Source organism: Alnus glutinosa, chromosome 2 (assembly GCF_958979055.1).
Source record: "Alnus glutinosa chromosome 2, dhAlnGlut1.1, whole genome shotgun sequence".
Classification (NCBI taxonomy): domain Eukaryota; kingdom Viridiplantae; phylum Streptophyta; class Magnoliopsida; order Fagales; family Betulaceae; genus Alnus; species Alnus glutinosa.
Window position 1 is genome coordinate 32,536,239 of NC_084887.1, and position 27,811 is coordinate 32,564,049.

At 36.8% G+C, this 27,811-nt stretch overlaps 2 protein-coding genes across 4 annotated transcripts; one reads left to right on the forward strand and one right to left on the reverse strand.

The window, feature by feature from the left end:
- The first annotated feature begins 997 nt into the window (after positions 1-997).
- Positions 998-9,578, forward strand: LOC133859545 (RCC1 domain-containing protein RUG3, mitochondrial). 3 transcript variants are annotated; one of them, XM_062294969.1, is made up of 9 exons: positions 998-1,227; positions 1,310-1,727; positions 2,066-2,259; positions 2,383-2,430; positions 4,168-4,240; positions 4,463-4,634; positions 5,505-5,936; positions 6,022-6,213; positions 9,233-9,578. In XM_062294969.1, exons 2-9 carry the CDS (start codon positions 1,475-1,477, stop codon positions 9,297-9,299), a joined length of 1,431 nt encoding a protein of 476 aa, XP_062150953.1. In that variant the 5' UTR covers positions 998-1,227; positions 1,310-1,474; the 3' UTR covers positions 9,300-9,578. The 3 variants fall into 3 exon arrangements, with proteins under 3 accessions (XP_062150953.1, XP_062150956.1, XP_062150955.1); XM_062294972.1 differs by having other exon boundaries at positions 1,456-1,727; XM_062294971.1 differs by having other exon boundaries at positions 1,459-1,727.
- Positions 9,579-10,200: 622 nt separating this feature from the next.
- On the reverse strand, positions 10,201-26,846 carry LOC133859546 (truncated transcription factor CAULIFLOWER A-like). Its single transcript, XM_062294973.1, has 8 exons — positions 26,411-26,846; positions 13,106-13,187; positions 11,763-11,827; positions 11,342-11,441; positions 11,189-11,230; positions 11,028-11,069; positions 10,777-10,916; positions 10,201-10,483 (listed from the first exon to the last, which is right to left on the reverse strand). The coding sequence occupies exons 1-8, from the start codon at positions 26,593-26,595 to the stop codon at positions 10,378-10,380; spliced, it is 762 nt and encodes a 253-aa protein (XP_062150957.1). The 5' UTR covers positions 26,596-26,846; the 3' UTR covers positions 10,201-10,377.
- Between the last annotated feature and the right edge of the window lie 965 nt (positions 26,847-27,811).

Consider the following 27,811-nt stretch of genomic DNA (forward strand, 5'->3'; position numbering starts at 1 on the left):
TTTTTATTGTTTTATTTTTAAACAAATATTGCGATCGACTGGAAGACATACTGCTTCTTTCCAGCATCGTCGTTGGGCATGATGCAAGCCTGCAGTTTTCTGAACGCGAATATGGCTAACTTCCTATTCTTCGATGTCTATGATATTGATTTTTCGAAAGTTATGAATGATTCCAATCTGAATTTTGTTTTGTTACAAACGATGAGCAAGTTTATCATCGTTGTGAAAGACCTCGATTGGTTTTTAATGGAGAAATGGACGGTGACCGAAAGGATGTCGGGAAGATCAAGTCGCGGTTGAGAAATAACGCCACCCCAAACACCTATCTTTTTTTTTAAAAAAAAAATATAAATTTAGTTTATTTTTAATTTTTTTGATTTTTTAATTGAAAAATAACACGTGAAATGAGTATTATGAGAATATTTTGCTTAAATAGGTATTTTTCAAAGATTTTGATAATTTGAAAAGTCAAAGTGCAAATTTTGATAATTTGAAGGGCATCAAAAACAGAATAATAATTTAGAGAGTTAAATTATATTTTTTTTCCTAAAAGTATTGTGTGCCATTTCCTATACATTTATTGTCCATAACCAACAATCATGAGGGTTATTCATTGCATAAAATATCAGCTGAAAGACTGGAAATAAATAAAATATGGATACTAGACAAAAAAGTTAATATTTTTTTTAATAATTGAAGTGGGGAAATGTTAAAAAATAAAATAGTTAAGTTTAATTCTAAGCAATTAAGGATTACAATCATTAGCATAGAAAAAAAAAAAAAAAAAGCGATTGCAATCATTAGCTTGAAAATAAGCAATTGTGTTTGGTTTGAATAAAATGCAAAATAATATTATATATATTTTTTTAAATAACTTATATTTTATTTAAATTTTAACTTATAAAGTCAAATTTCTTAATTCACACAATATAATATTCTGATTAAAATAATTAAACACCCAAACGGAACATTGATTTCCCTTTATTCCAAGCCTAGTTGCTCAAGTCACGGCAACTAGTTGACCAAAAAACCTCTGACCGGTATTTCTGGTCTAGAAGATTCTCCTGGAGGAGTAGGTGGAAGTGGAACAAGCTCTTGGGCCGTCTGGTCCCCTGCCGGAGATACGAAACCGAACCCGCCCCAACGGACCAACCACGTTGTTATCTCACATTCTCACATTTTCTTTTTTTCAAGGAATTCGGTTCCCATCCTATTCCTCACATTCAGGTACGTCCTTTTTCCTCGCATTCGTTTTACAAACGCTTTTCTGGAAAACTTTTCTTTTCATCAATTTTTTTTTTTTCCTTAGGAATCAAACAGAGAATATGACATTGAAGATTTTCGTCTCGATTGCTTAAACATTGACAGCATTACGAGTTTCAGCTGCAATTTGGCTCTGAGCGTTCCTTTTTTTATTAGTTGTGTATGATAAAGTGATCTGATTGAATTGATTAGTAGGTTTTTAGGTACATAAATGGATATTGATGAAATTTTTGGCACTAACCGACCCGGAAACCTTACAACAAAGAGTGCAATTTTTGTATGGGGCTATAATCAGTCAGGACAGACGGGTAGGAGGGGCAAAGAGTGCCAATTGAGGATCCCTAAGCAGCTCCCTCCAGAGCTTTTTGGGTGCCCGGCCGGGTTCAATTCCCGCTGGTTGGATATTGCTTGTGGTCGTGAGCATACCGCGGCCGTGGCCTCCGATGGGTCACTTTTTACTTGGGGTATGGTCCCCTTACCCCCCATACGCGACCTTTTATATTTGTTCATTGATTATTATGATTATCAAGTTTTGCCCATTTGATATCTATGAATATTGCGGGAAAACGTGCTTAAGAGTTAAGAGTCTTATATAGCAATGGTTTTGCTGAAGGAAATTTCATTGGTGGCTATGTTTTCTTCCTGATTATGACGGGTTTTACTTGAGATTGTAGCTGAAAACTGTGCGTGGGAATTCATTTTTCTTGATGTGTATATTTAGAGCTATTATACAACATCATGTTGCTTAATGCTTGTACAAGATAAATGATCAAGAATCATAAATATTTATGCGATGGACCAGGTGCTAATGGCTTTGGTCAATTGGGAGATGGAACTGAGGAGAGAAGGGAGCACCCTAAGAAAGTGGATCAAATGCAGACGGAGTTTGTGAAATCTGTTTCGTGTGGAGCACATTGTACTGCTTGTATCGCAGAGCCTCGTGAAAATGATGGAAGCCGCTCGACAAGTAGGCTTTGGGTTTGGGGCCAAAATCAGGTACTATTTGTAATTCTTTAGCATTCCCTTTTTTTTTTTTTTTTTTTTTTTTTTTTCTTGTGTGTGTGATCGTTGGTAGATAATATGCTATACCTTTTTTTTTGGTTTTACTTCTCATTACAGGGATCGAATTTTCCCCGCTTATACTGGGGGGCCTTTACTCCTAATACGGTATGTCATATATTTTCTTGTTATGTAATTTATTTATTTATTCAAGCTTCTCTTTTGGTGGGGAGGGTTGGGATTGCTGAGTTTTGGGTTGTTGATTCTACAAAAACTATCTACTTCAAAAAAAGAACAAAGATTATTATTTTTTGATTAGTAATAAAACCAATCTCATTGAAAGAGTAAGGCTCCCCTAAGTAAACATAAAGTATACAAAAAGAACTGCCTAACTAGAAAGGGTAAAACGAAAAAGAAAGTCATTAAAACTAAGCGATAGAGGAGATACATGTGCCGCCATCCAAAGATACAAAGTTTCAAAGAACATAGAAATAATTTCCTCCATAGTCCTCTCCCTGTCCTCAAAGTTTCTATAAAAAGAACATAGATTATGTACTTACATGTGATGCAAATGCTAGAGCTCACTGAAAATGGCTTGAGATAGAAGACATAACCTATTCTGAATTAAGTGCAATAACGTATTTGATGCATGGAATTAGAGTCAAGTTGCTAATTTTTGAGTGATTTTCACTTTTGACAGCTTAAGAGCTTTTCATGGTGTGGGGTCATCATGCAATGTTCTATTAAAGTGAGACCTACATGGTTTCGTAGCTTATATTCTTTATGTGGATTTCTGAGTTATGGCCATTACGGAAGATCTGGAATTTCATAAAAATTTTACACATATTTTTTTTTTTCTAAAAATATTATGGTTATTTTCTCAATTATGCTTTGTCTGGAGTATTCTAGAATTTCTAACTGAATTAAGGTACTGTTATTGGGTTTTGTTGGATCTTTGTTTGCTAGTCCAATTAGGAGTTTCAAACCTAATAGGTGATGTAAGAGCAAATAAGTCTATATAGATATGTTCAATTTATTTGAAGAACGGAGACTTTGATTAATGGAGTATTGAGCGTTTGAGTACTGAGGCACGTTAGATTTATTGTATAATTTTTAGTTAAAATTATTCTTCTTGGAGGACCGTTACTGTTTGTCCCTGTTCACACAGCCTGAAGAGCAACTAAATTCTCTGTTTACTTCCTTCTTTACAACCCCAAAGCATATTGAATACATGACTCCCCAAGCCTTTAACCACCAAATAACCTATCATCAAGCGTTAAAATCCCAAACACACAGTGCTTCCAGTAAATTCCTGCAATCTCTCATTCTCTGTTTAAGTCCCTTTTCGCACTTTAAATCTTATCCACCCCAACTTAATTTTTTCTCTAGAAACCTTAAAGCTTTTCCCTCGCCATAATAAATCTTAAAACATAATTTGTTCCATTCTAAAGCCCACCACAAGCAGAAAAATATATGTCATAGTTCAAGTGTCTGCTTTTCCAAATTTTGAAAATTCAAACTGCTTTGGCTTCTAACAAATTGTTTAATTTGTGAGCATACAAGTAGTATTTGGTTTTGTTAAACCTGGGTTAGTAATTGTCATGATCCGGATTTATTAAGGAATTAGACTGGTTATCACAAGGCTTCAAATGTACATGCAATTGTTTCAATTGTGTTATAACATGTAGTTGCTCAAATATAGTAGGTCCCTGAGGATCTCCACATTTCTGTCATATTGCATAAATCATTCATTAACAGAGATTTTGTCTAATCAAATCTAACAAATTTATTGATCATCCTTTTAATCTACATATACCTTCAATCTCTTGTCAAGCATCAGCCTCTGTGTACCTTTTTCTTGTTTATTTTTTCCTTAGGCCTGATTGTATTTTACATTTGTTACAGATGATCAGTCAAGTGTCCTGTGGAGCAGTGCATGTGGTGGCCTTATCTGCGGATGGCCTTCTACAAGCGTGGGGTAAAGTTTCTTCTAGAATCATGACTTGCCATTGTCTTAATAAAAGGATGTCTAAATTATGTAATTCTTTAGACGCAAGGAGTTCTATGTTTATCTCTTTCTTCTTATGATGTTTATATTTTTTGGTAACACAGATCATACGATAGGAAAGGAAACCTGTGTTAATACTCTAGTTTCCTGGTACATATTAATTAGAGTTTTATCATTGTTATGAAAAACCAGGCTACAATGAATATGGTCAGCTTGGCAGAGGTCTTACCTGTGAAGGACTACAGGGGGCTCGTGTAATAAATGCTTATGCGAAGTTCCTTGATGAGGCTCCTGAGCTCGTGACGATTACCCAAGTGTCATGCGGGGAGTACCACACAGCAGCAGTATCTGAAAAAGGCGAGGTGTAAGTGATCTGAAGGACTTTTTAGATGGAGATAAATTCTACATTTAGGCATGAGAATTGTGGTTATCCGCATGGCACATGTAACTTTGAAGGTTTGACTTTGACAAAATCTTCTTATGGGAATCTCACGTCTAGTCAGGAGAAAGGATGCAATGGAAATGGGATGCATTTTGATATGCAAGTCTTCGTCCCCTTAACTTGGTTACACCATGGAAAGCTTAAGTTCATTTTAGATATGTGTTTGTGCCTTTAACTTATATATATGTTAAAGTATTTGTGTACTTGAATCTATTGGTGTGCAGAATGGTTCATATTATTAATTTTGATAATGCACTTGTTCTTTTAGTTTATCCTCGGCTATTGTTCTAGATAACACAAGTTGGCTAAAGCACGCTAGTTGTAAAATGTCACTATCTGTCATGAAGTCATTTGGTCAATAGTAGTTCACATAATGCCAAGTAAAATGTTGTAAATATCTGATGTGTGTGCGCGCGCATGTATAAGCTCCACCCCTATCCCTTCTCTGAAATGGAACCATATTTAAATATATGATATAAAAATGCTCTATTTAATCACGGAAAGAATTAATGATTGCTTTAGTTTGGGGGACACATAAAAGCCATGTCTGTGTGTGTGCACCCTCACGCATCCATTTTTGTGTTTCTGTAACCACCAGTTTAATTGTCATGAATTGTCTAAGTTATGGAATTAAGCTGTCGGAGCTTTTATTTGATAATGACAATCTTCAGTTGATAAGATTAGTTCTTCAAAGCTATCTTGTTTTTGTTTACTTTTACTTTTTCGTTACAACTGTTAAAGTTCAACTTCTACAGAATTGTAGCTGATGATTATTTGCTTTGCACATCACAGCTATACTTGGGGGCTAGGAAATATGGGTCAACTTGGGCATCGTTCCCTCCAGTACGGTGATAAAGAGCTATTGCCAAGGAGAGTGGTTGCCCTTGATGGAATATTCATAAAGGATGTTGCATGTGGTGGTGTACATACATGCGCTACGACTCTGAAGGGAGCTCTTTATGCTTGGGGTGGTAGTCAAGTAGGGCAATTAGGCCTTGGCCCCCAAGCGGGATTCTTTTCATGCATTCCTAATGAACAAGAGACATTTTTCCGCAATTTCCCTGTTTTGGTTGTTCCAAATGGTGTGCAACTTGTTGCATGTGGACATTCCCACACACTTATTTCCATGAGGGACGGAAGAATTCATGGATGGGGCTACAATAACTATGGTCAGGCAGCTAACGAGAAATCTACATATGCTTGGTATCCATCACCAGTTGATTGGTATGGCATGGCTATTCTTGTGCTCTGTAGGTTTTTCACAGTTTTATAGCTTCCTTCCTATGCTGATGAACATTCTATGTTGCAGTTGTGTTGGGGAAGTGCGGAAATTAGCAGCTGGTGGTGGTCATTCAGCTGTGTTGACTGATGCATGTTCCTTAAAAGAGTTGTGTGAGTTTAGGCTTGCAGATAGTGTGACTCTACTGAATGCTTCTGATGTCGAGGATGTTGCTTCCAGAACAGGATCAGATGCTTTAGCACGCCTTTGTGAGAGATTGAGGTATTGACCCTTGTTTATGGCTTATGGACATCTGTTATTGCTGTTCGCATTTGAATATTTGGAAACTTTGTTTTTTGATAATTAATTGGTCCAAGGGGAGGGGGAAGAGGAAATTCAAATCAGTGACCTTCGCTTCATGAGACGTGGTTCCCACCCGATCGAGCTACTCTTTAGGGTTAAATATTTGGAAACTGAAAGGCCCTTGAAGAAAATTCAATGTTCTCATACATATTGTTAATATCTGCTATCTGATTGACTTTAAATCAAAATTGAAATTGAAAGAGCTCATGCCATGAGCTCCATTTTCTTGAAGGTCAACCAAGAGGAATCAATTTTGCTCAAATCTTTGGCTTTCCAGACGGTTGTTATGAAAAAAAGATTGGAATATGCTTTTCCTTTTTGTTGCTGATTTTTTTTCTTCTTCATGATTTTGGATGTTAAAGGATCTTACTCTCTCTCTCTCTCTCAATCTCAACAAACCAAATGCAACCATTTTTACTTATGATAGTGTATGTATCTCGAGGGAAGAAAAAAAAAGAACTTCATGCGAATCGATTTTATTACTTCTTGACTGCATGTTTGATGTAGGATAGACTAGGGAATCTGCTTGCTGGAAATTTTGGACAGCAACAAGATTGGGATTGTAGGGTTGTTTCAAGGGCTTATTTGGTGGCTAAGTGTTAGAAAAATAATGTATGATTTTAGGGTTTTGATAGAGAATTGAAAAGGGTTTGATTTGAGGTTGCTGAGAGAAGGAAAGAGGGAATTTTCTGGTCAACCAAGGGCTGCAAACAGTAACTGTCTGCAACTAAGAAAAAGAGAGAAAAGAGATGGAGAGAACACTGCCTCTACTAAAAGAAACAGTCATAATTCCATTAATCAAAGTCTGAATTCTTCAAATATAGTGAAGCATTACCTATATAGACTCATGGACTCTTATTTAACCTATTAGAACTAGAACTAGGACTCTTACTTTGGCTAGTAAACAAATTTCTCATAAAACTCAATAAAAGACTAACTTGGATTATCATGAATATAAATCTAAGACAGTTAAAATGTAACACCCCCAATTATTTATACAATTTATAAATACCTTGGAGCGCTACTACTATGCCTCGACAATAAACATGTAGAGGAAAAATTGTGCTAATTTTTTTTTTGGAAACTAATAACCATTGAAATAAATGCGCCAGAACTCTAAGGCATAAACATCAATACATTTATCTACAACTATATACATCAAGTGTTCAAAATATACATTACTTACATGTCAGAATCTGTCACCGTAATTACATAATCAAAAGACATCTATGCCGTCCAACTAAACCTTTAGTCAAATCACTGCACTATTCCAAGTTGGACCAAAATTTGTACACCAAATACTCTTAAGGGTCATGACTACTGTCTACTTTGACTCACCCTCCCCCACATCCGCGATGTGACCAAAAATTGAGCAGAGGGTCGAGCGCCCTTCTTGGGCTAGAATGCTCTATCCATGGATCGAGCGGAGGGTTGAGTGGTATGCTCGGCCCCTCACTCCACTTGAGCGGGCTTGAGCAGAGTGCTCGGCCCAACACTATTCGTCATCCCTAACCTCCGAAAATTCCCTCCAATCCATCATTTTCTCAATTCTCTTAGTTTTCTTCACAAAAACTCCATTCCCAACCAATCCTAACATTTCTAAACCATCAAATCAACAAAACAAAATTCACAACATCATTTTACAAATTGAAATACTTCCTTTTTCAACAGACCCCTACATCCCTTCTTTCTCACTTTTTCCCATTCTTCAACCACACAACCAAGATCAACAGCAATCTCAACACAACATCACTTTTAACAACACAACAACACAAAGCTTTCTACCATAATAGCACAAAACCTTCAAATACCATAAAAACTAAAACCCATAAGCTTAGAGAGCAAACTTACCCCTTTTGAAGGCTTCCTTCTCTTTCTCTCACTTGCCACTTGCTCTCTCTCTCTCTCTAGCTGGACACGGCCTTCTTCCTCTCCTTTTTCTCCCTATCTCTGCACTCTTTCTCTCCTTCTGTTTGTTGTGTGTGTGAATGAAATGGGGGAAGGGGAGATGGCTTATACGCATCAGAGCAAAAGATGCTCCCATGCATTAAACTCTTCCTCCCATCAGTCAAATCCTACATAACCCCACTAAAAAGCCAATTCCCTCCAACTAAATCAATCCCCTCAACTTAACTAACTACGTTAACCTTTTAATAAACATTTAACAGAACAAGCCAAGCTCCCCTTTTTTCTAGTTCGCGTGGGGCCATGATTGTTTTGCACTCAAGCGGTCTGTCTAGCACTGCTCAAGTGCTTGGCTCGGGTTGGCCTTCGCTCGAGCCGTCCTCGTGAAATTTCAATTTTTTATTTTTTTTGTTTGTTTCCCATTTCAATATTTATTCACTTTATTATCCTGCTTTTATTATAACTATTTTTCGTATTTCCTAAGCGAGGTGTTTCATAAAACTCAAAAATTTTAGACTCAATTTGATTAACAAAATGCCCTCAATTCGCAAGAGTTGCAAAAACTTCAACTATGCCCCTCATTACAAAACTAACCATGACTTATGAAATAATATCTCCAATTCAACTGTTTTAATCCTAGACTCTTAATAACTTGATTTTCAAAACTACAACCCAATATGATGTTGTATGTGAGCTAAACATAAATCTTGGAATCTATAACGTTGCAAGTTAACAGCAAACCAATATTCCATGGCTGCATTAATATTCCATTGCTACCAGTAATGTGGCCTCTGAGACTGGGATTATGCAGCATTTTCACCAATATTCCATGGCTGTATTAATATTCCATTGCTACCAGTAATGTGGCCTCTGAGACTGGGATTATGCAGCATTTTCCTCATTGAATTGTGTTTGTTTTATTTTTCGTACTAGCGTGATTAAGTATGGTGTAGATGCCATTAGATGTGTACATAAATTTAAAAGAGAGGATGATGTAGATTACTAGATGTAATTGCTGACTTTATTTTCACAGGGAACATATGCTTGAAGGTGGTGATTGTGAACATGAAGATGATGAGTTCAATGGCGTGCAGAACTGAAGAAACTATTGAATTGGCTTTAAAATAGATTTTCATTTTCTGGGTAATTATTTCCTGTTGGTGTCTTTTATTACCAATTTGGTTAGAACTATATAATCAAGTATTGCTTCATTCAAATGGGTAAGGGGGAATCTTGTCCTTAATTAACATTACCTATAATTCAGTCATTATGTATTTCTGATACCAATCTGATTGGCAACTTAAGTGAAGACTGATATTGAGACGGTGGACTTGTATTCATGAAATTTTAATGTTAATGAACTCGAACGGTTTGTAAAAGCATTTAGCTTTAGCCATTTCTTTATCTATAGCTTTGTTACCAATAAGCGTTTGGGAACTGTAATACTGTTTGAGCTGCTGCTCAATTTGAGGTTTGGGTATATACTTTCTTTGCTGGACTAATTATATGCTAGAAACCTAGTTGCAAATGCTGGGCGCAGGATTTGGACAGAACCATGTTTTAGATGGTTCAGGAAATGGTAAAACTTCCTTGTCTGGTAAAATCATTTTAATTTTAGGTGAATAGAAACCCTTTCTTGATTGTTAGAGTAGGTAAAAATTCAGTGTTTTGTTCAAGAGAAGGAAAACAATAGTTTGCAAGAGGTGAAGAAAGGGGCATTGTCTTGTCCCTCTGGTAAGGATGCTTTATTGAACAGTGAAGTTTGTGCATGTTTGATTGGTGATCTGCTCTTTTTTGAGCTTGTCCTTGTTTGTTTGGGATAACTTTCATAAATGGGTCAATTATTACTATGTTCATTAGACTGAGCTAAGCAAATGGTTAAGGTGGAGATGCGCCAAGTAGAAGCAGATACTGTCTAGGGGATGGCTTTTTTGGGACTTGGATTGAACTATATCCAATAACAAGCCTTATGGCCTTATTGGATATATGCAATGTAAACTCTTAGACCTGAAATATGTTTGTTGGCACGAGAAGGTGCAGTCTTGAAATACTTTGAAATTACAGTGGCGGTGGTGCAATTGTCATCATAGTAAGATATACATGTAACATGGAGGGTTAACAAAATGTCGTAGCTTCCGCTTCCGCTTTCTAAACCGACTTTGGTGGCTCGAAAAGTCTTCATCCATTTATATGGCGAAGCATCCAAGGTGGCATTAGCCCAGTGGTACTAGGCTGAGTCTCAGCTCCAGCATCCAGATCTCCTCCTCCTGCCTGGAAAGTACCTCTGCATAGTTTTTTTAATTAAACAATCTATATTTAGCTCGATTAGGAGTTCTCGAATAATCAAACAAGCCTAATCTAGCCTGAGAGGATGTTGCTTCAACCTAATAGTGCGGCCTGATTGATGGATGGTACTTTGATGTCCTCCTTTTTTTTTTTTTTTTTTTTTTTTTCTTTTTTGTTCCTTCCAGCAGTTGCCATGTATAATCAGAGATTGGACTCAATTATCCATAGGCCATGCATGTATCAACACACATGTTCACAAAAATGTGATTTAGAGAGAGAGAGAGAGAGTACCCAAAAGTTAGAGAAGGAAGCGGTATTGTCGGTGGCTGTGGATGTTGTGGTGGGGAGAGCATGAAGGTGGATAAGTTTTGGCCTATGCTTGGTTGCCCTAGGTGTGCATGTTCGGCCACTGCTTTCTCATTTTCCTTGATCTATTTGTAAAAAAAAAAATAAAAAGTAAAAAAAATTGTATATAAACATGAGGTAGTTTTTACAGAAGTGACTCCAACTAGGAAATATTATAATCATGGACCAGATTTTACCTTTTTCGATAGCAAGTTGTTTTGCTCCTGCAGGGCTTTTTCCTTTCAATTTAAAAACAAGTCAAATTTTCACTAAAAGTTAGTTTTGAAGATCATCACCCACACAGTACTGTATTTTAGATTTTAAATTCACAAACGCATGCTTAACCATGTTTAATTACCTTCTTCTGCAGCACCATAATGGATTCATGCATAAGTTGGTTCTGCACATATATACGTCAATATCATATGTTAAATTGATTCATGTAATGAGTGTAAATTAAAAATCGTTTTGTGTGTAAATTGAAAACAATGCAATAAGGAGCTAAAATCACCTTTCTTGTTCGGAGTCGTTTCAGGCCTATATCAAGCTGTTGCTCCAGATTTTGAAGCTCTCTCAAACTCAAGGGGTCCAGATCTTCTCCCAAGAGGTTCCTACATTGGTCAATGTGAAATATGTGTGATTCTTTGCCAAAGCCTTCCTCCAATCAAGAAGCATTTAATCCACAAATTTAGCAATTTCTGTGTCCAACGCCATGATCCATTGAGCTTAAGCATATTCTTTCATTCGCATACTATTATGTTGAGAAATCTTGAAAGCATTTCTACCCTTAATTGACTCTTTGAACAAAATCTAATATATATATTTTTTTTTGGCTTTGATTCTGATTCTTTAAATACTCATACAAAGGCATTCAAGTTTAACAATTGGTGCCTTTTTTTGTCCTAATATGGCAGAAAAACTCAAGTCATTACCTTGTGTTCCTTTCTAAAACTTCAATTCTAGCCGAAAGCTTGGGGAATTCCAGAGACCAGCCTCCCTATATATACAGCATCCAAACAAGGGTTAAAGAAATCACAGTATTCATTTGCACAAACTACTGCTTTCTATAAGCACTGTACAATAAATCATTTTGGTGTTTGGTAAATTACATAAGCCAAGCCATGGGATTCAATGGAAGTGGTACTAAACTACATTTCAGACACTGTTAAAATAATGGCCAAAGCTGTCTAACGCAAACGTCAAACCCAGATTCAAAAACAGAGAAAGACCACCCCAAGCATAAAGAGCTCCAGGATTCTTCATCATGGTAGAGAGTCCCATGCACATGGGTGAATTGAGCCAAAAACAATCTTAAGCATGAGGTTAGCCTGAGATAAATATAGGAATTCAATGTAACAGTATGATAGAGATAAATATTGAGACATAAACTACCTCAACGTGACTTCTGCATATACTGCAAACTGTACACAGTGAATTAGATTGAGTGAAAGTTTGCGTTTTCGCATTTTGGAATCGCTATTTTTTCAAACCACACATTTTGAACCGCTAAACCAAACGGACTTGAGACTTCTATCATCTCCCACACTCATTCTCCAATGCTAGGGCTATGTGATCCTTATTCTATTGCATATATGCATATCCATTACCAACAAGCTCGGTGAGGACAACTATCATATGTGGCTGTCCCATTTCTTTCTCCATCTCTACGGAAATCTAGTGTTGGACTATCTTGACGGCACAACTTAGTTTCCATCTCCACTCATCACTCCATCTGATGGCTCCACTACCTTTCCAAATCGTGCATATGATGATTGACAATGCCAAGATCAGATTCTTGTGAGCTGGTTGCTCTACCCTCTTTCTAATGACCTCTGCAGCTATTTAGACTGAATTACGGAGTCAGTTGACCGTAATACGTACCTAGAATTACAAGGATCAGAGCTGTAATGCCTAGAATTACGGAGGTCAGAGCCGTAATACCTGAATTATGGAGGTCATAGTTGGATTGTTAGAAGATAAAAGTGTGATTTGTAACATTACTCTATAACATATAAAATGTGAAAGCTTTTCATATATAAGGATCCACTAATAATTATGCTTGGACTGATCAAGTCCCTAAACCCAAAGCAAAGCAAACTTGAGAAGACCTGGTTTTGGTTCTAATGTTGAGGAGAGGGGAGATTATTAAAAAGACATGCAATGTGAGAAATAATAGGAGTATATATATACCTAGGTAATTAAACATTCACAGGGAGAACGCATGAAACACAATATAACTCATGTTCGGGATATATGTAGGCTGTGCACGAAATACCTGTGGCGTCTCAGAATCAGTTGCCATAAGGTGTCGTTCGGCATATGAGTACCTTTCATATCGTTCCAAAGTCCTGTCCATGCTGCCAAAAAGGATATGCATGGGGCACAATAAGTTTGTGTTTTTCATTTATATATTGATAAAATATATATATATTATGCATAGGTCTTAGTCCATGCTTGTTGTACATCGATCTGGGAAATGTGGTAGTATGTATCAAGTATGTAATTTGTGTTTAGTATTATACCTTGTGTTTTGACTATTTTTGAAGTTGAAATATTTGTATTGGAAAGTGTCTAAACGAGAATTGGAAGTTCTAGTAGTAATAACAGGGATTGTTGGTGTAATTCCTATATATTAATGTTGAAGATGTGAGTCAAATTAACCAAGTCATTCTATTGATCTCTTGATTAAAAGCATTTGCTTGAGCGTCGTCGTACGTGCTCCATTGTTATCCATCTCTTGTATTTGAACTTCTAATACTCTTTAATTTCCTTCCTCTTCTAGCTACGTACCCGCATAACCAATAAATTAACAACTGTAATATTATATCATATTAAAAACCCTAAGATACTTTTCTTTTCGGAGTCAATGAATCATCTTCCACTGCATGAGTTTAATGTGGTGGAACCCGTAACAGTTGAAAAGAGAAAACATGAAACGTACAGTACTACAACTCATATACTAATAGATATATAGTGCAGAACAAGATGATTTACTGGTTCTCCCTCAAGTTCATACATTCAACAGAAATCACATAAATTCCATCTCTCTTAATCAAATATCAATGATTGAGATCCTCTGAAACCCATCAATAAACACTTTTTTAAGAAGATTGCCAGTTTTTTCTACTCTAGTTTCTTTTTGTTTTTACTTGTGAAGAAAAAAGGTTGTTCTTCTTTGACATAGAAGTTTGCTGAACCTTTTATTTATTTATTATTATTATTATTATTATTTTATCAGATAGGTGTTTCCATCAAGCAATTCATCCTAATAAGTTTTAAGATAATTGCTCTATGGCTCCACCAATAATCCCAAATGAATTCTAAGGAAGATGATTGTTCATTTTTTGTTTTTCTTATACTTTGTTCTGTGCTTTGAAGAATTTAGCAGACCACAGTACTTCAACATACAACTTCATGAGTTGGATCCATTTACCAAAAGATATCATTATGATCTCTGTGCCAAAATCATAAGACGTCCTTTGTATAATAAGGCTTCTGTAATGAAATTTTGAAAGAAAATTGAACTAAATTTTGCTATCATATTATGTTCGGCTATAGGGTGACACCAAGAGAAAATGTAGAAATTTATTAAAACATAACAAATAATGTTTTGCATTAATTGGATTCTTTAGGAAACTTTGACGGGAAGAATTCTAGGTTCTACTCCAATCTTCTTTACATTGTTATAAGAATTTGTATCACAACCACACATTTTGGGCTGGGTGCCAAAAGTTCTACCAAACAATGATGAGAGTGATCTTCAGATGACCTATAATTAGTTTTTTTAGGAATGTACTAAATTGAAAAAAAAAAATCAATAAAAATTCCCTCAAAACACTTGATGAAATTAAACATGCATGAGAAAGAGGCATTAATGGCACAACCTGATGCTTTAGAGTGACAAGGGTGGGTTAGGGTTCATTGAAATGGGATCTTTGATCCCTTATATTTCACGTTCTCCTTTTGTCATTAAAGGAAAAACTGTTTTTGTTCCTCCCTCCACTAGAGGTAAAAAGGAGGATGTCGAGGCTTGTCAAGCCTATAAAGATATGGGCAAAAAGGTTGTGGCATTTGATATTGTCTCAAAGTCCAAGTCTAGACCTTCTCCTAGGAAACAACCTACATGTAGGTTTTTTCCTACCTACCACCACTGTGGTACTGTTGGTCATATTTAACTGAAGTATTTTCAACTGAGACCCCTAAAACATTTGAATGAAAATTCCAATTCTACTAATAACTAAAGGGGTTAGTGTCGCTCGACACTCACATTAGTATCGCTCGAGTGAGATTGAATAGTGACAACTCTCGCAATCCATTTCATTTTAAAGCCATTTGTTTATAAACTTCTCCTAATCACTTGAGCAGACTTGTGCAAATAGACCTAGGGTTTAGTCTTCGTTACCATTTGTTAGTTTGTGATTGACTACATTCTGTTGGACAAAATCACTTTTTTTTTGTAATGATGCATTTAAACAGGAATTCAGCTTTTCAGAAGTCTTCTAGAAGATTCTGCATCGTCTACAAGTCAGAGAAATCGGATCTCTTGCAGCCGTCCGGACGACGTGATATACCATCCGGACGCCTAACCATCCAAAGCATCATCTGTCCGGAAGACGAGAACTTTCCGTCCGGACCTTTCTCTGTGTCGAGAAGCTTCGAACTGCTCCAGCTTGCATTCGTCCGGACGTTTCAGCAGCAGGTCCGGACTACACTCAGTGTTCGACCAGCTATGGAATTTCTTTCCAAAACACAGATATAGGAAGACAGCTGCAACCGTCCGGACGATGTGGATTCTCATCCGGACGCGCTCATCCATAAGGCAAGTCGCGCATTCAAAATTCAGATGTCCGGACGACAGTCTTCATGGTCCTAACGCGCGAGCTACATATATGGAAATTGCGTGCATTAGATCAACCGTCCAGACAATCATTCCTATGGTCCAGACGCGGGAAGCCTTAATATGGAAATTGCGTGCAGCGAAGGTGCGACCATCTGGACGACAGGGCAACACCGTCCAGACACGGCTCAAATTTGGAAAGAATTTCAGCGAAATTTTGGAAAGCCGATCGCACAGTTGTCCGTCCAGACGGCGCCTAGGTTTATCAAGCCAGACGCTCATTTGAACCTGCAACCTATAAATAGAGGTCCTTAGGCTTGAGAACTGCAAGAATTTGGTTGTGAATTCCGTAGTGCTTAGAGAGTTATATTTTAGAGTTATTGTGCTGATTTGCTCACTCTCAAGCCGTTGCCAAGTACTGTTGCTGTGCTGAAACTGAAGTCTATCTTAGGGGTTGGCCCTAAGGTAAAGGATTCCATTGAAGACCCCTTCAAGTAGGTGACTTGGTTGTTAGAATATTTGAAAAATATATTATATTTTCCGTATATTCCTTATTTGGTTGATATTGTAATATCTCTATTTACGGTGAATTGTAATCAAATCATGGGGATTTGATTACCATATTAGTATTTACTCTAAATTCTATAAATATGGATCTTTGTATTATAGACAGATAAGTTAATAAGAGCACAATGTAGCCCTTTGGGCTTTACTCTGTGGACGTAGGTCATAGACCGAACCACGTAAATCTTCTGTCTCTTTTCTCGCTTGCTTTCGTTATTATTCCAGTTGTTATTCAGTTCAATTTGACATGGTATCAGAGCAAAATCATCTAAATTAGGTTTTCTTAGTTTTTCAATTTCCTGGGTTAGTGGGTATGGACGTGTTCCTTTGGTGTTTTGTTTGATTACGTCCCTAGTGGTTTGGCTGTGCCCTTTTTCTGGTGATTCGGGGCTGTTCGGTGGTTCTCCGGTGGCTGGTGGTTCTGTGGAATCCTTCGGCGATTCGGTTGCTGTCCTGTGCTGCTCGTTGATTTGGGGCTGTCGGTGTGTTTCCGGTGATCTGATATGGTGCGATCGGCAATCTAGTTGGTCTGGTGTTCGGCGATTTTGTCTGGTTCGGAGGGTGTGCGGTCTGGTGCTGTCGGCTGAGTTTGGTGGGATCTCTGGTTCGAAAGTTGTGGGGTTCTGTACTTTCGGACGAGTCTGTGCTGGTAGTTGACGAACTTGACGAAAGCCTTCACGTAGGACTTCTTAGCCATTTTATTGGGCGCGTCTAGCCGAACCGGTTGATCTGGTTGTGCAATTTTTCTTGAAGGTTCGAGCTAGTATCTCAGATTTTTAATTTTTTACTCAAGTTTTATTTTTGAAGTTTTCACAGAGATTTTTTGGAGGTTCTGTGCTGAGTCTAGCCGAGTGCATTATTTTTGGAGGTTCAGGTGAATCAGTTTTGGTCTCGTGTGTGTCGGTGTTCTGTTGCTGTTCGGCGGTGTGGTGTGGTGAACGAGGAAGGGTGAAATCAATGTGTTATTCATTCCTTCTCGAGCTGGGTGTCCTGGGTGTGGATTTCTGGTATGAATTTCTGGTCGTGTGAATTTTTGGTGAGTCCGGCGGCTATTCTCAAGCTTTTGCAGTCTCTGGTATTGATTATTATTGGTTCTATGTGGTATTTTGCTGGTTCAGTCGTGGGGTACGATTTTGGTTGGGTATCACGAGGGTGGTGCGCATGGATTCAGTGGGGGCAGGTTTTGTGTTTCTTTGATGGAGTTTGTCGTGAATTCATGTGGAAATTTATGTTTGGCGTGAATGTGCTATTTTGGTGGCCGAGGTGGCAGTTTTGACCGTCGAGGTTGTGGAGGTTGAGGTGGCCGTTTTCCCGATGGTGGCCGAAGTGGCCGTTTTAGTAGCCGATTCCTATCGGTGATTCTGGGCATGATCCGATTCTGATCTGTGATTCCAAGTTTTCAGGTTCTGGGTATGATCCGATTCTGATTGGTGATTCCAGGTTTTCAGGTTCTGGGTAGTAGCCGATTCCAATCGGCGATTCTGGGTATGATCCGGTTTTGATCGGTGATTCCAAATTTTCAGGGGGCCATATGAGTGCCCGATTTTGGGTATGATCCGATTCTGATTAGTGATTCCAGGTTTTCAGGGGGCCATATGAGCGCCCGATTTTGGGTATGATCCGATTCTGATCAGTGATTCCAGGTTTTCAGGGGGAGTAATTCTCGTTCAAGGTTTTCAGGGAGAGTAATTCCCGTTCAAGGTTTTCGTTGCTCTTGGTTGTTCAGGGGGAGTAGTTCCCATTCAAAGAAAGAAGAAGAATCAAACTCAAGATTTCAAATTCTTCCATCTTGAGTTTGAGAGGGGATATTAGAATATATGAAAAATATATTATATTTTCCGTATATTCCTTATTTGGTTGATATTGTAATATTTTCTATTTACGGTGAATTGTAATCAAATCATGGGGATTTGATTACCATATTAATATTTACTCTAAACTCTATAAATAGGGATCTTTGTATTATAGACAGATAAGTTAATAAGAGCACAATGTAGCCCTTTGGGCTTTACTCTGTGGACGTAGGTCATAGACCGAACCACGTAAATCTTCTGTCTCTTTTCTCGCTTGTTTCCATTATTATTCCAGTTGTTATTCAGTTCAATTTGACATTGGTTGGGAGGCGTTCGTGTTGGGTTACACGTTAGAGTTCAAGTACGACTACTGCATCAGGGGTATGTGAGTGCTACTACTTTGTAACTACTCTTGTCTTCTGAATAGTGGATATTCTGAGTTTGGCTGCCCCGGGGTGGTTTTTCTCTTAACTGAGTTTCCGTTTCGTCAACAAAATATCTGTCTTATTTATTTCAGCATTTTGATATTTTGTTGCACACTATCGCACACACTTGTTTATATTAGAAGTCATTTAATTTTTCACCATTTGATCTGCATTGCTTCACCAAAGCATCTTCTCCTCCCTAGTTACTCGTCTAGGATTGTCCTAAGAGCATCTCGATCTAACAGAATAGGTTAATGGTTCATAATAGTAAAATTTGACTATTATGAGCAATTTTTTGTTTCTGGCAAAATAGGCAAAATAGATTTTTTTCCTTTTAGTGTGAGTAGTAAAAATAGGTTATTCTGCCTATTCACTATTCACACTACAAATAGTTTTTTAATATTTTCTCGCTCCCTTTCCTTCTTTCTTTCTTTCTCTCTCTCTCTCTCTCTCTCTCTCTCTCTCTCTATTTCTTTCACACTTTTTTCCACACCATATAATATCTAAATGCAAGTAGAGAGTAGAATAGAGAATATATTCGAGAGAATATAGAAAAAGTAGTAGTTAAAATAGAGAATTATACTTTTTCAATAGCTACTTTAGCTATTTTTTTTTTTGATAGGTAAGAGATCAATTTTATAGAAAAAGTGTAAGGCGCCTTTAGTACATTGGCAGTATACAGGGAAAACACCTATCTAGAAATAGAAAAGCGAGTGAGAAAGTCAGAAAAAGAAATATACAAAGGATGGACATAAGCCGAAGTCCAACAAAACAAAGAGTGACAGAACAAGGAAACGATCTCATCCGAGGTTCTTTCCAAGTCTTCAAAACTCATATTGTTTCTTTCCCACCATAAGCACCAAAAGATACAAATAGGTGCCATTTTCCAAACAGCAGCACTCCTTGATCTACCAGATGACCACCAACATGCAAGCAAGTCAATAACCCGTCTAGGCATAACCCAAGACATCCCGAAATGGCTGAAGAGTATTTTTTGCCCTTTTGTTCTTTCTTGTGTTTGTCCTTTGCCAGGTTTAGTTCCCAATATCAAGCTTTGGCTAGTGCAACCATTGGTTCTTTGTATTTATTGGTTGTGGTTGTTGGTGTTAGAATGGTCTAATTTGCTTTTAGGCCGATTTCCAAGCTTCAATAATGTTTTGCAAATTTGTGTTTCAAGGATGCACGCCAAGTGTTTTTGAAATGCCTCAAAGAATTGTTTGTCCATTTTTTTTTTCCTTTTTCTATGCATTCTAGGCACTCCTAAGTCATTGCATTTAGGTCCAATGTGAGTTTCCCTTAGGTTTTAGGTGCTAGTTTTGGTGTTAGATGTGATATTTCATATATTTATGGACTTTGTGAACATTTTGCAAGATGATGTTATATTAATCTTAGTATTTAGATTGATGTTTATTATCTCTATTTGATGCTTGTTCTTTATGCCTAAGTCATTGCTTGGTTTTTGTAACAACTCACCTCCAACGAGGCAATATTGTCCACTTTTAGCTCCCCCCCGGATCAAACTTCCCTAGAGGTCACAAATTCTGGTACTACTCTTGTAGAAGTACGCTTAACTGCGAAGTTTTGATAGATTCATGGCCATCACGGCTTTAAAACGCGCAGTGTCAAGAAGGGTGTGAATATGCATAGAAGTACATCATCATTCCTATATCCGGGTGATATGCGACGCCATAATCACCCTCTCTTGGGACCCAACATCATCGCTGGTGACCTTCATGGGATCACCTCATTCTTGGCGTCCTAGCAAGTGCTCGCTGGCAATCATCATGGGCTTGTGCACACTCACCTTATCTCAGGTTGGACAATGGCTCTGATACCATTTGTAATAACCTACTTCCAACGACACAATATTGTTTGCTTTTGGCTCCTCTGAACCAGACTTTTCAGGAGGTCACCCATCGCGGTACTACTCTAGCAAAAGCATGCACAACTGTGGAGTTCTGATAGCTTCATGGCCATTACGGCCATCACGGCTTTAAAACGCGTTATGTCAAGAAGGGTGTGAATATGCATATAAGCACATCATCATTCCCATAACCAGGCGCTGTGTGACGTCACAGTTTTGCTTCCGTTTGCATAGGTCCTTACACCTTGTAACCATACACCTTGCACTCTGTTTCCTTTAAGTTTATTGGTGTGTTGTTATCCTTTATTTGTATATTCTTCCCTTTTATTGATATTTCTTTGTCCACCTTTGTCATTTAGTGACAAAAAAGGAAGTATTACTATTGTTATATTGTTTATTATCTACACATGTTCTTTATGCATTACGTAAGTTTAATTTGTGTATCTTTTAGGAAGGTAGGTTCGTTTCAGTTTTTCACAATAGTGTATTTGTAAGGTGTCTCATGTAATAAGAAATAGCCATGTTTTAGTGGTTTGATAGGGTTACTTTTCATTTGATTGAGACATATTTTGATGCTTTGTCACCGAATTGCCAAATGGTGGAGATAGTTAGGTTTATATATATATATATGTTTGTTGGCAAATCCTAGTGTAAAAAAATGGGTTACTTTGGGTTGTATTTATTGTGGTTGAGCCCAACTCAAAAGATGATTCAAGAATTCAACTTTATGAAGACTCGCGTAATCCTCGCTCAACTCCATATCGAATGAACAAATTTTAAGTTCAAACAAAAGTTCACTTAATCCCTCGCAAGATTGACACTGGAGCAAACAATGACTAAGCTTAGACAGAAACTTCGCTCGATCCCTCATGTGATAATCGCTCAAGCGGACCAATGTAAAAGTCAAAACAAAAACTTTTTGCTTGACCCTCACTTGAGCAAGATGGTAACAATCATTCTTTTTTTTTTTTGTGTGCATAATTGTCCATATTTAACGTAGTGTCAACCCTACCTATATAGGCTTGCATTTTAGGATTAAACAAGCTGCATTATCTAATAGACACACACCCCAGGTATTAAAGTAGCTGCATTATCTAATTTATACTGAATACTCTTTGACATCGTTTACTGACTTAGGCATCGGAGCTGGATCAGTCGACACCCTCGACAAGTTGATTGTTATTTGGTAGATTAAGAAGAACAAGGCGAATCACAAAGTGACACGTCATCATACCGAAAACTGTATCAACAATAAGTAGCCCACCAAGATGCCTTGTACTGCTAATAGGTTATCAACTTGATCATATTAATCTTCTTCATAAAGATTGATTTAGAATCTATAGAGCCAAAGAATTCATCATGGCTAGAGTTCTTTCAATTGTAGGAGCTAAGGATCTAGGTGTTAGTCACAACTATCATGACCTGGAGAAGTTCTAGACACTATATACTCTAAACTAACTAGTCAAAACTATAGATGGAACTCTTTAGAATCAGACTTAATACATATCTATAATAATATGAGGTATCATAATCCCCCTTGTTCAAATCTTCAATATCCTTGTTGGACATAGAACTTAACACATATCCTATAGTACTGCCCAAGCACTACGTGTTGTTATTAGGTTGTTTGTGATGCCCTTGTCTAGACCTTTATAAACAAAAAACACTAGTTATATCTATGTTATACTCCAAAGAATTAGTCGAAGTCACAATTGGAGTCCTTAACTAAAGTCACTTGTAGCTATCTCACCAGTACATAATCCCTTTATCCAATGTGAAATTTATCTTTCAAAATCCCTAAATTACTAGCCATGCTGCCTGACCTATCCAATGACTTCCTCATATAATTCAATATTTTTAGTATGGTTTTATCTTTATGGACTTTTTGAAAAAGCTTAATTTCTATTTTGTTTGTAAATATATGTTGATTGGTTTTCTTCTTTTGATTATGATTTAATAGTTGAATGTTGAAAATTCCGATAAGGTTTACAAGCATGCAAATCAATCTCAGCATGTTATTGACTTGGGATTATGACAAATTATCATTCTTATTCTATAATGAGCGATGTAGTTAGTTATTAGTCTTTATTTAAATTTTCTAGAACTAGAATTTTTTTTTTTGTTTATTTTCATTTTTGGATAATAGTAGATCTTGAAGTAAGTGTTTGATTGAGTTGATAGGGGCTCAAAGTTGAAGAATTATGTGGATCTTCTTTGTCATTATGGAATTGATCCTACGTGTTTTTTTAACTTGGTTTTGTTGTTTCTATTGTATTTTAATTTTCTTACTCCTTTAGGTTTTTGAAAGAAAAAAAAAGCCTTGCACTAACTCACTAGAAACGGGGTTTGCTCTAGGTACCAGTAATTGAATTTCTTTATAAAAATTTATTTTAAATAGTCATTTATTCCTGTTAACCTTAGCTTTAGCTTTTATAGTTTTGTAAGATTGTTTTCTCAAGTGATTGCTAAGTTTAAGTTCAAACGAGATTTAGAACGAGTTGGAATAGCTTGTTCCAAAGCTTGTCCTAAGTTCAGTTCGAACACGCCGCTTTAGAAAAGTATGAAAGACTTCATCAGAAAGTTGTGAAACTCCAGTCAAGTTTGAATGAGCCACTTATAGGTTCGAACGAGTGATGAAATTTTTACTCGTTCGAATGAGAAATGACCCAGTTTGAACGAGTTGCGACAAATTTTTGAAATCCGACTTTCTTTCAGTGTTTTATTAGGTTTAGGAGTCTAGGTAGTATAAATATATGTTACAACTATCTAGAGCTAGCCTTAACTTTTGTGTATTTTTTTTTTGTTAGTTATCAATGAGAAAGACTTTTAGAGTGGTTTTCTTTTCTATCCTACCTCGAATCCTTGATTGACTCTTGATTTTGGGAAGAGTTGTGATTCTTGCGTTTGTTATTTTTTGCGACCCACTACGCTGCGTTGCACCGGACGAACACTCTTAAAAGAGTTAACTTTGGATCTAACCCAAAACAAAATCTAAAAAAGAATGAATGTCAAAGAGCCTTTGCAATACTTCTGATTTGAAAGGCTTTCTTATATACTGAAAACTCAGTAAATGCACTTATATGATCTAATACAAAATTTTTTTAATGAAACATTTATTGAATTTAAAGTACTTCAAAGTATGTTAACTAAATCAACTGTGGTGGTATACATGGAAAATTATTCAATGCTCATGCAACTAGTATTCTCTCCTCTTAAATCTGCTCCCTCCTCCTCTTTCTTTCACTTTCTACTCCTTGCTCCAACTCTCCCTCTCTCATTCTTGTTTGTTCTTTTGTTTGCAAGTGTTCTCTGACCAGATCAGCAATTTGGGCATCTCTGCTATGCATCCGTCCATCTACCTCTGTGTTGTGCTGTTTATCTCCTCTATGGCAGCTACTGCTGTTTGTTGATTGTGTTTTTGTTTTGAATAAGAGTTTTTTTCTCCATAGATCTACCCTCATGAACGATTTATGGGATAAAGGTTAGTTCGGTGTGAGGGGTTATCTCTCACGGCCTGAATAGTTCGGTATGAGGGGTTATCTCTCACGGTCGGTTTAAATAAAATTTTATAGGATATTTGGTTACCCTTGTCTTAGATCTAGTTTGTTCGGAGCAGATCTGTTTTTTTAACTATTTTTATACATGAGTTAGCGGAATATGAAAGTCATAAATAGTACTTTATTGTTATAATTTTGTTTGTATCTATGACTTTGTAACCCCATAGCATGTGGCCATGATTTTACAGAACTTTATGCTTTGTGATGTAAGAGTTTTATGCTCATGATTTTTGATCAATAAAATACTCAGATCTTTCGTTAAAAAAAATAATAATAAAAAAAAATCTCTCCTCTTACATGACATCATTAATTTTTATTATATAACTCACTATTATGTGAGAGGGAGTATTGTTTTCATGTTTCCTTGGGTCGTTCAGCTGGCAAGTGAGTATACTTTTCATATTGTTTTGTTATAAGTATTCTAAATATTATTAAAAGCGTAAGGTGTCACAGGTATACAGGAAGTACATATGAGAAAACACCTAACTAAAAGGAAAAAAAAAAAGAATAAGGAAATTGTGATAACTAATCACCAAAGGTTAAACAAAAACTATTGTCCAAAGATACAGAGTATACAAAAATAAGGACTCAATTTCTTCCAAAGTCCTCTTACAGCCCACAACAGGCATTGTTGAACTATCTTCCACACAAAAACATTTCGAACGCTACCGGCAGTCCAGCACCAGGCATAGATAAGTCGACTACTCATCTAGCATAACTCAAAACAACCTAAATTGACTAAAGAAAACATCTCGTAAGGCATCGGTAACCTCACAATGAAGAAGAAAATGGTCCATGGATTACTCACTTGTTTTACACACATACAAAATCTATCAACTACGATGACATGTCGTTTCCTCAGATTATCTATGGTAAGGATTTTTCGTTGGACCCAACAAAGGAAAAAAAAAAAAAAAGTCGCCCTCAAAAGAATCCTGGTCTGCCAAACACTCTTTCAAGGGAAATGAAAGCCATCATTAATTGTGAACCAAGACATTGTAATATGATCTAACAACGAAACAATCTCTTTCGGAGGATACTCATAAAACTTCTCTTTCACCAACCAGTCTCACTCTAGCTAAATAATTTTCATATTGTTGATTAAGGTTCGAATCGATCTCTTTATTGTTAGCACGCTATAATCTTATATATGATTTACTCATTCAAAAAAAAAAAAAAATTCTTACGATTTACCTAACTAATATGTTAGCACAGTATATTCTTACTATTAACTGTTCGAATGCAGTTTATTCTCATTATCTAAAAAGTCATGTTGTTTCCAAAGTATATTAAATACTTCTGTCTAAATGGCATGGGCCAAACTTCTAACACAATTAATGCTTTACGCTCGCCCTAACTAGAGACGTATAATGTGAAGAAGCTTTAGTGAGTCTCGAAATATATAAACCCCCCTTGCTTTGGCCGAGTTTTCTAAGTGTTATGTTTCTGCATTGTATGACAGTCAGCCTCTTCGTTGAAGTCTCTTTTTGTGAAAGGATCTCTAATCAACCAGGTACAAATAAGCAATTAATTTACCGTACAAAGTCAAGATATGAATGCCTAGCAAAACAAAAGAACCTGAGAAAGATGTGATGAAAATCGGATGGTACAAGTAGCACTTCTATAATATTGACAGAAAAAAATAAAATAAAATAAAATAAAATAAAATCTTACCTAGAACCAAATATATATAAATAATATCAGCGTGTATATTAAAAGTATCCCTAGCTTTCATGGTCTGGTCTAAAAAATGGTTATATGGATCGAATATCTTTGTGGAGATCTTAAAAATAACTAACTTTTTATACGCAGCCCTTTCCACGACCAAAATCATTGAGGAGGTACCCTCGTCGGTGCACCACCAACATCGGACATATAGCAAATACTAGGTTACAAAACCGAGTAAAACTAACAACACGCACCGTGACACACAGCTCAAGGACACTCAGTGTCTGTACATTATAAATTCTGCTGCTATTCATCTAAAAAATATAAATTCTGCTTGTACTGCATACTTGTATAATACTTCAAACTAGATTAATAGATTTCTACTATTGCTCTGACCCAATAGATGGATTGTAGTGTCTGTGAAACTGTGACCAACATCTTTACGAAAAGATAATCTTTCTTTTGGACTAATCTATCAAAGACACACATACTAAAACATACTGTCATTTTTTTTTTAGGTAAGAAAGAAATCGTTTTCTTTTTCCCTGCTGGTACTATTCAGCAGCCTGTGCTCGAGAAAGTGAGAAAATGAAGGAAAGGAAGAGAGAATGGTGAGTGAACTAAATTTGATGATATTGGTGTAATATGCAGCAGGCCATGACATACAAATACATCAGTCCAGGGATGAACTGGATTTGATGATTTTACCGTAATATATATTCAGGCCCCATAACTTAGTGACAGTGAATAATAACAAGGAAATAGTCCTACCCAGTTGACAAAAGAGATTCATAAAATAAAAAGAAAAAACAAAACTCTAAAATGTTACAAAAAAACAGATGAAGATTAAACTTTAAAGTAGAAGTATGAACCTGGAATCGGAGGAAAACTCAAAGAGCTTCCCTTTGGTAGAGAACACAATCAAAGCAACCTCAGCATCGCACAGCACCGAGATCTCATGAGCTTTCTTGAGCAACCCGGTCCGCCGCTTCGAGAACGTCACTTGCCGGCTGATCTTGTTCTCGATTCGCTTAAGCTGAACCCTACCTCTCCCCATTTTGGTGTAACCTTTTTTTCACTCAGAAAATCCGGGGGAAAACGGCTAAAAGAAAGAAAACCAGGAAAAAAATTCCAGGAAAAACCCTAACGAGGGTTCATTTCAAAGGAGACGAAGAAAAAAACATCACGAAGAAGGCGTTCTAGTGTATTATGGGTATCTTTCTATTTTTGTGTCTGTGAAGGGTTTTTAGTTACAATGTGAAGCAAAAGGCTTTCTCTATGTATATATGGGAAAGAAAGAAAGAATAAAGCAGGCAGAGAGAGATAGAGAGAATATGATTTTTATTATAACGCTAGTTAGAGTGAGTGGGAATGGTATTGTGGAAACCAGAGTTGTAGGAAGGAAACCAGGCTGGTTTGCAGAATGCGTTGTCGACCTGTGATTGGATTAGAGTGGGGCATAGTCGTTACTGTCTCATTTTGAGCCACAGGTTTGAAGGCAGTCCGTACGGAAATCGTGTCAGCCTGAGCTCTGCGGGACCAGGAGGGGGCATTCTGTCTTTGCTGAGTTTGCTCTTGCAGATCGACTTGCAGTACTTGTGCAGGCTAGGGCCCTGATTCATGTACGATCAGGGTAATATTATTGTACAATTTTAAAGCACATTAAAATGAAACTTATATAATGGATCTCGCCTCGATGTGTCTTAGAGTTGTACAATAATTATATTAAAATTATATTTTTAATATTATCCACTTGTGCAAACCCGATGACTTCGGGCCTTCACTTTCACTAATTGTACAACTGCTTCTTTCCCAATACATATATTTTTTATCTTCTCCCATTTTTAGTGACACGTTAAAAAAATTATCAATACTTCAACAAAAATAGCATTTTTTTATAACATTTAGTGGGTGATCAACAAATTTCATGACTATGACAAACATGAACTTAGAATACGCCAAATGTCAATCGGTGTGATGGGTATGGAGTATAGTATTACTCGTTTTTCGCACCAAGTTGATCCTTAATTAATTTGTTGGTGTGAAATATTTTGCTAGCTCTTATTCATGCCTAATCTTTAAGCAAAAAGACATTCATGCTTGGAGAATGGAAAACAAGAAGAAGGCCAGGGGATCGGAGAAAGACGTGGGATCGATGTTACTCACGGCATGACGTCAAACCCATGACGCCAAGCAAGGACTCTAATGGGGGTGTTTGAATTTATTTAGAAGAAAACAGGCAGTTGGTCATTAATTACCTATTATATATATAT

Bases quoted from the DNA above. Each gene is read 5' to 3' on its own strand.
- LOC133859545 (XM_062294969.1), top strand. From the start codon at position 1,475: ATGGATATTGATGAAATTTTTGGCACTAACCGACCCGGAAACCTTACA. The intron at 4,635-5,504 runs GTAAGTGATCTG...TGCACATCACAG, and splicing joins GTATCTGAAAAAGGCGAGGT to CTATACTTGGGGGCTAGGAA. The intron at 6,214-9,232 runs GTATTGACCCTT...TTATTTTCACAG, and splicing joins CGCCTTTGTGAGAGATTGAG to GGAACATATGCTTGAAGGTG.
- LOC133859546 (XM_062294973.1), bottom strand. From the start codon at position 26,595: ATGGGGAGAGGTAGGGTTCAGCTTAAGCGAATCGAGAACAAGATCAGC. The intron at 11,828-13,105 runs GTATTTCGTGCA...CTGTATATATAG, and splicing joins CTGATTCTGAGACGCCACAG to GGAGGCTGGTCTCTGGAATT. The intron at 11,442-11,762 runs GTAATGACTTGA...TGACCAATGTAG, and splicing joins GTTTTAGAAAGGAACACAAG to GAACCTCTTGGGAGAAGATC.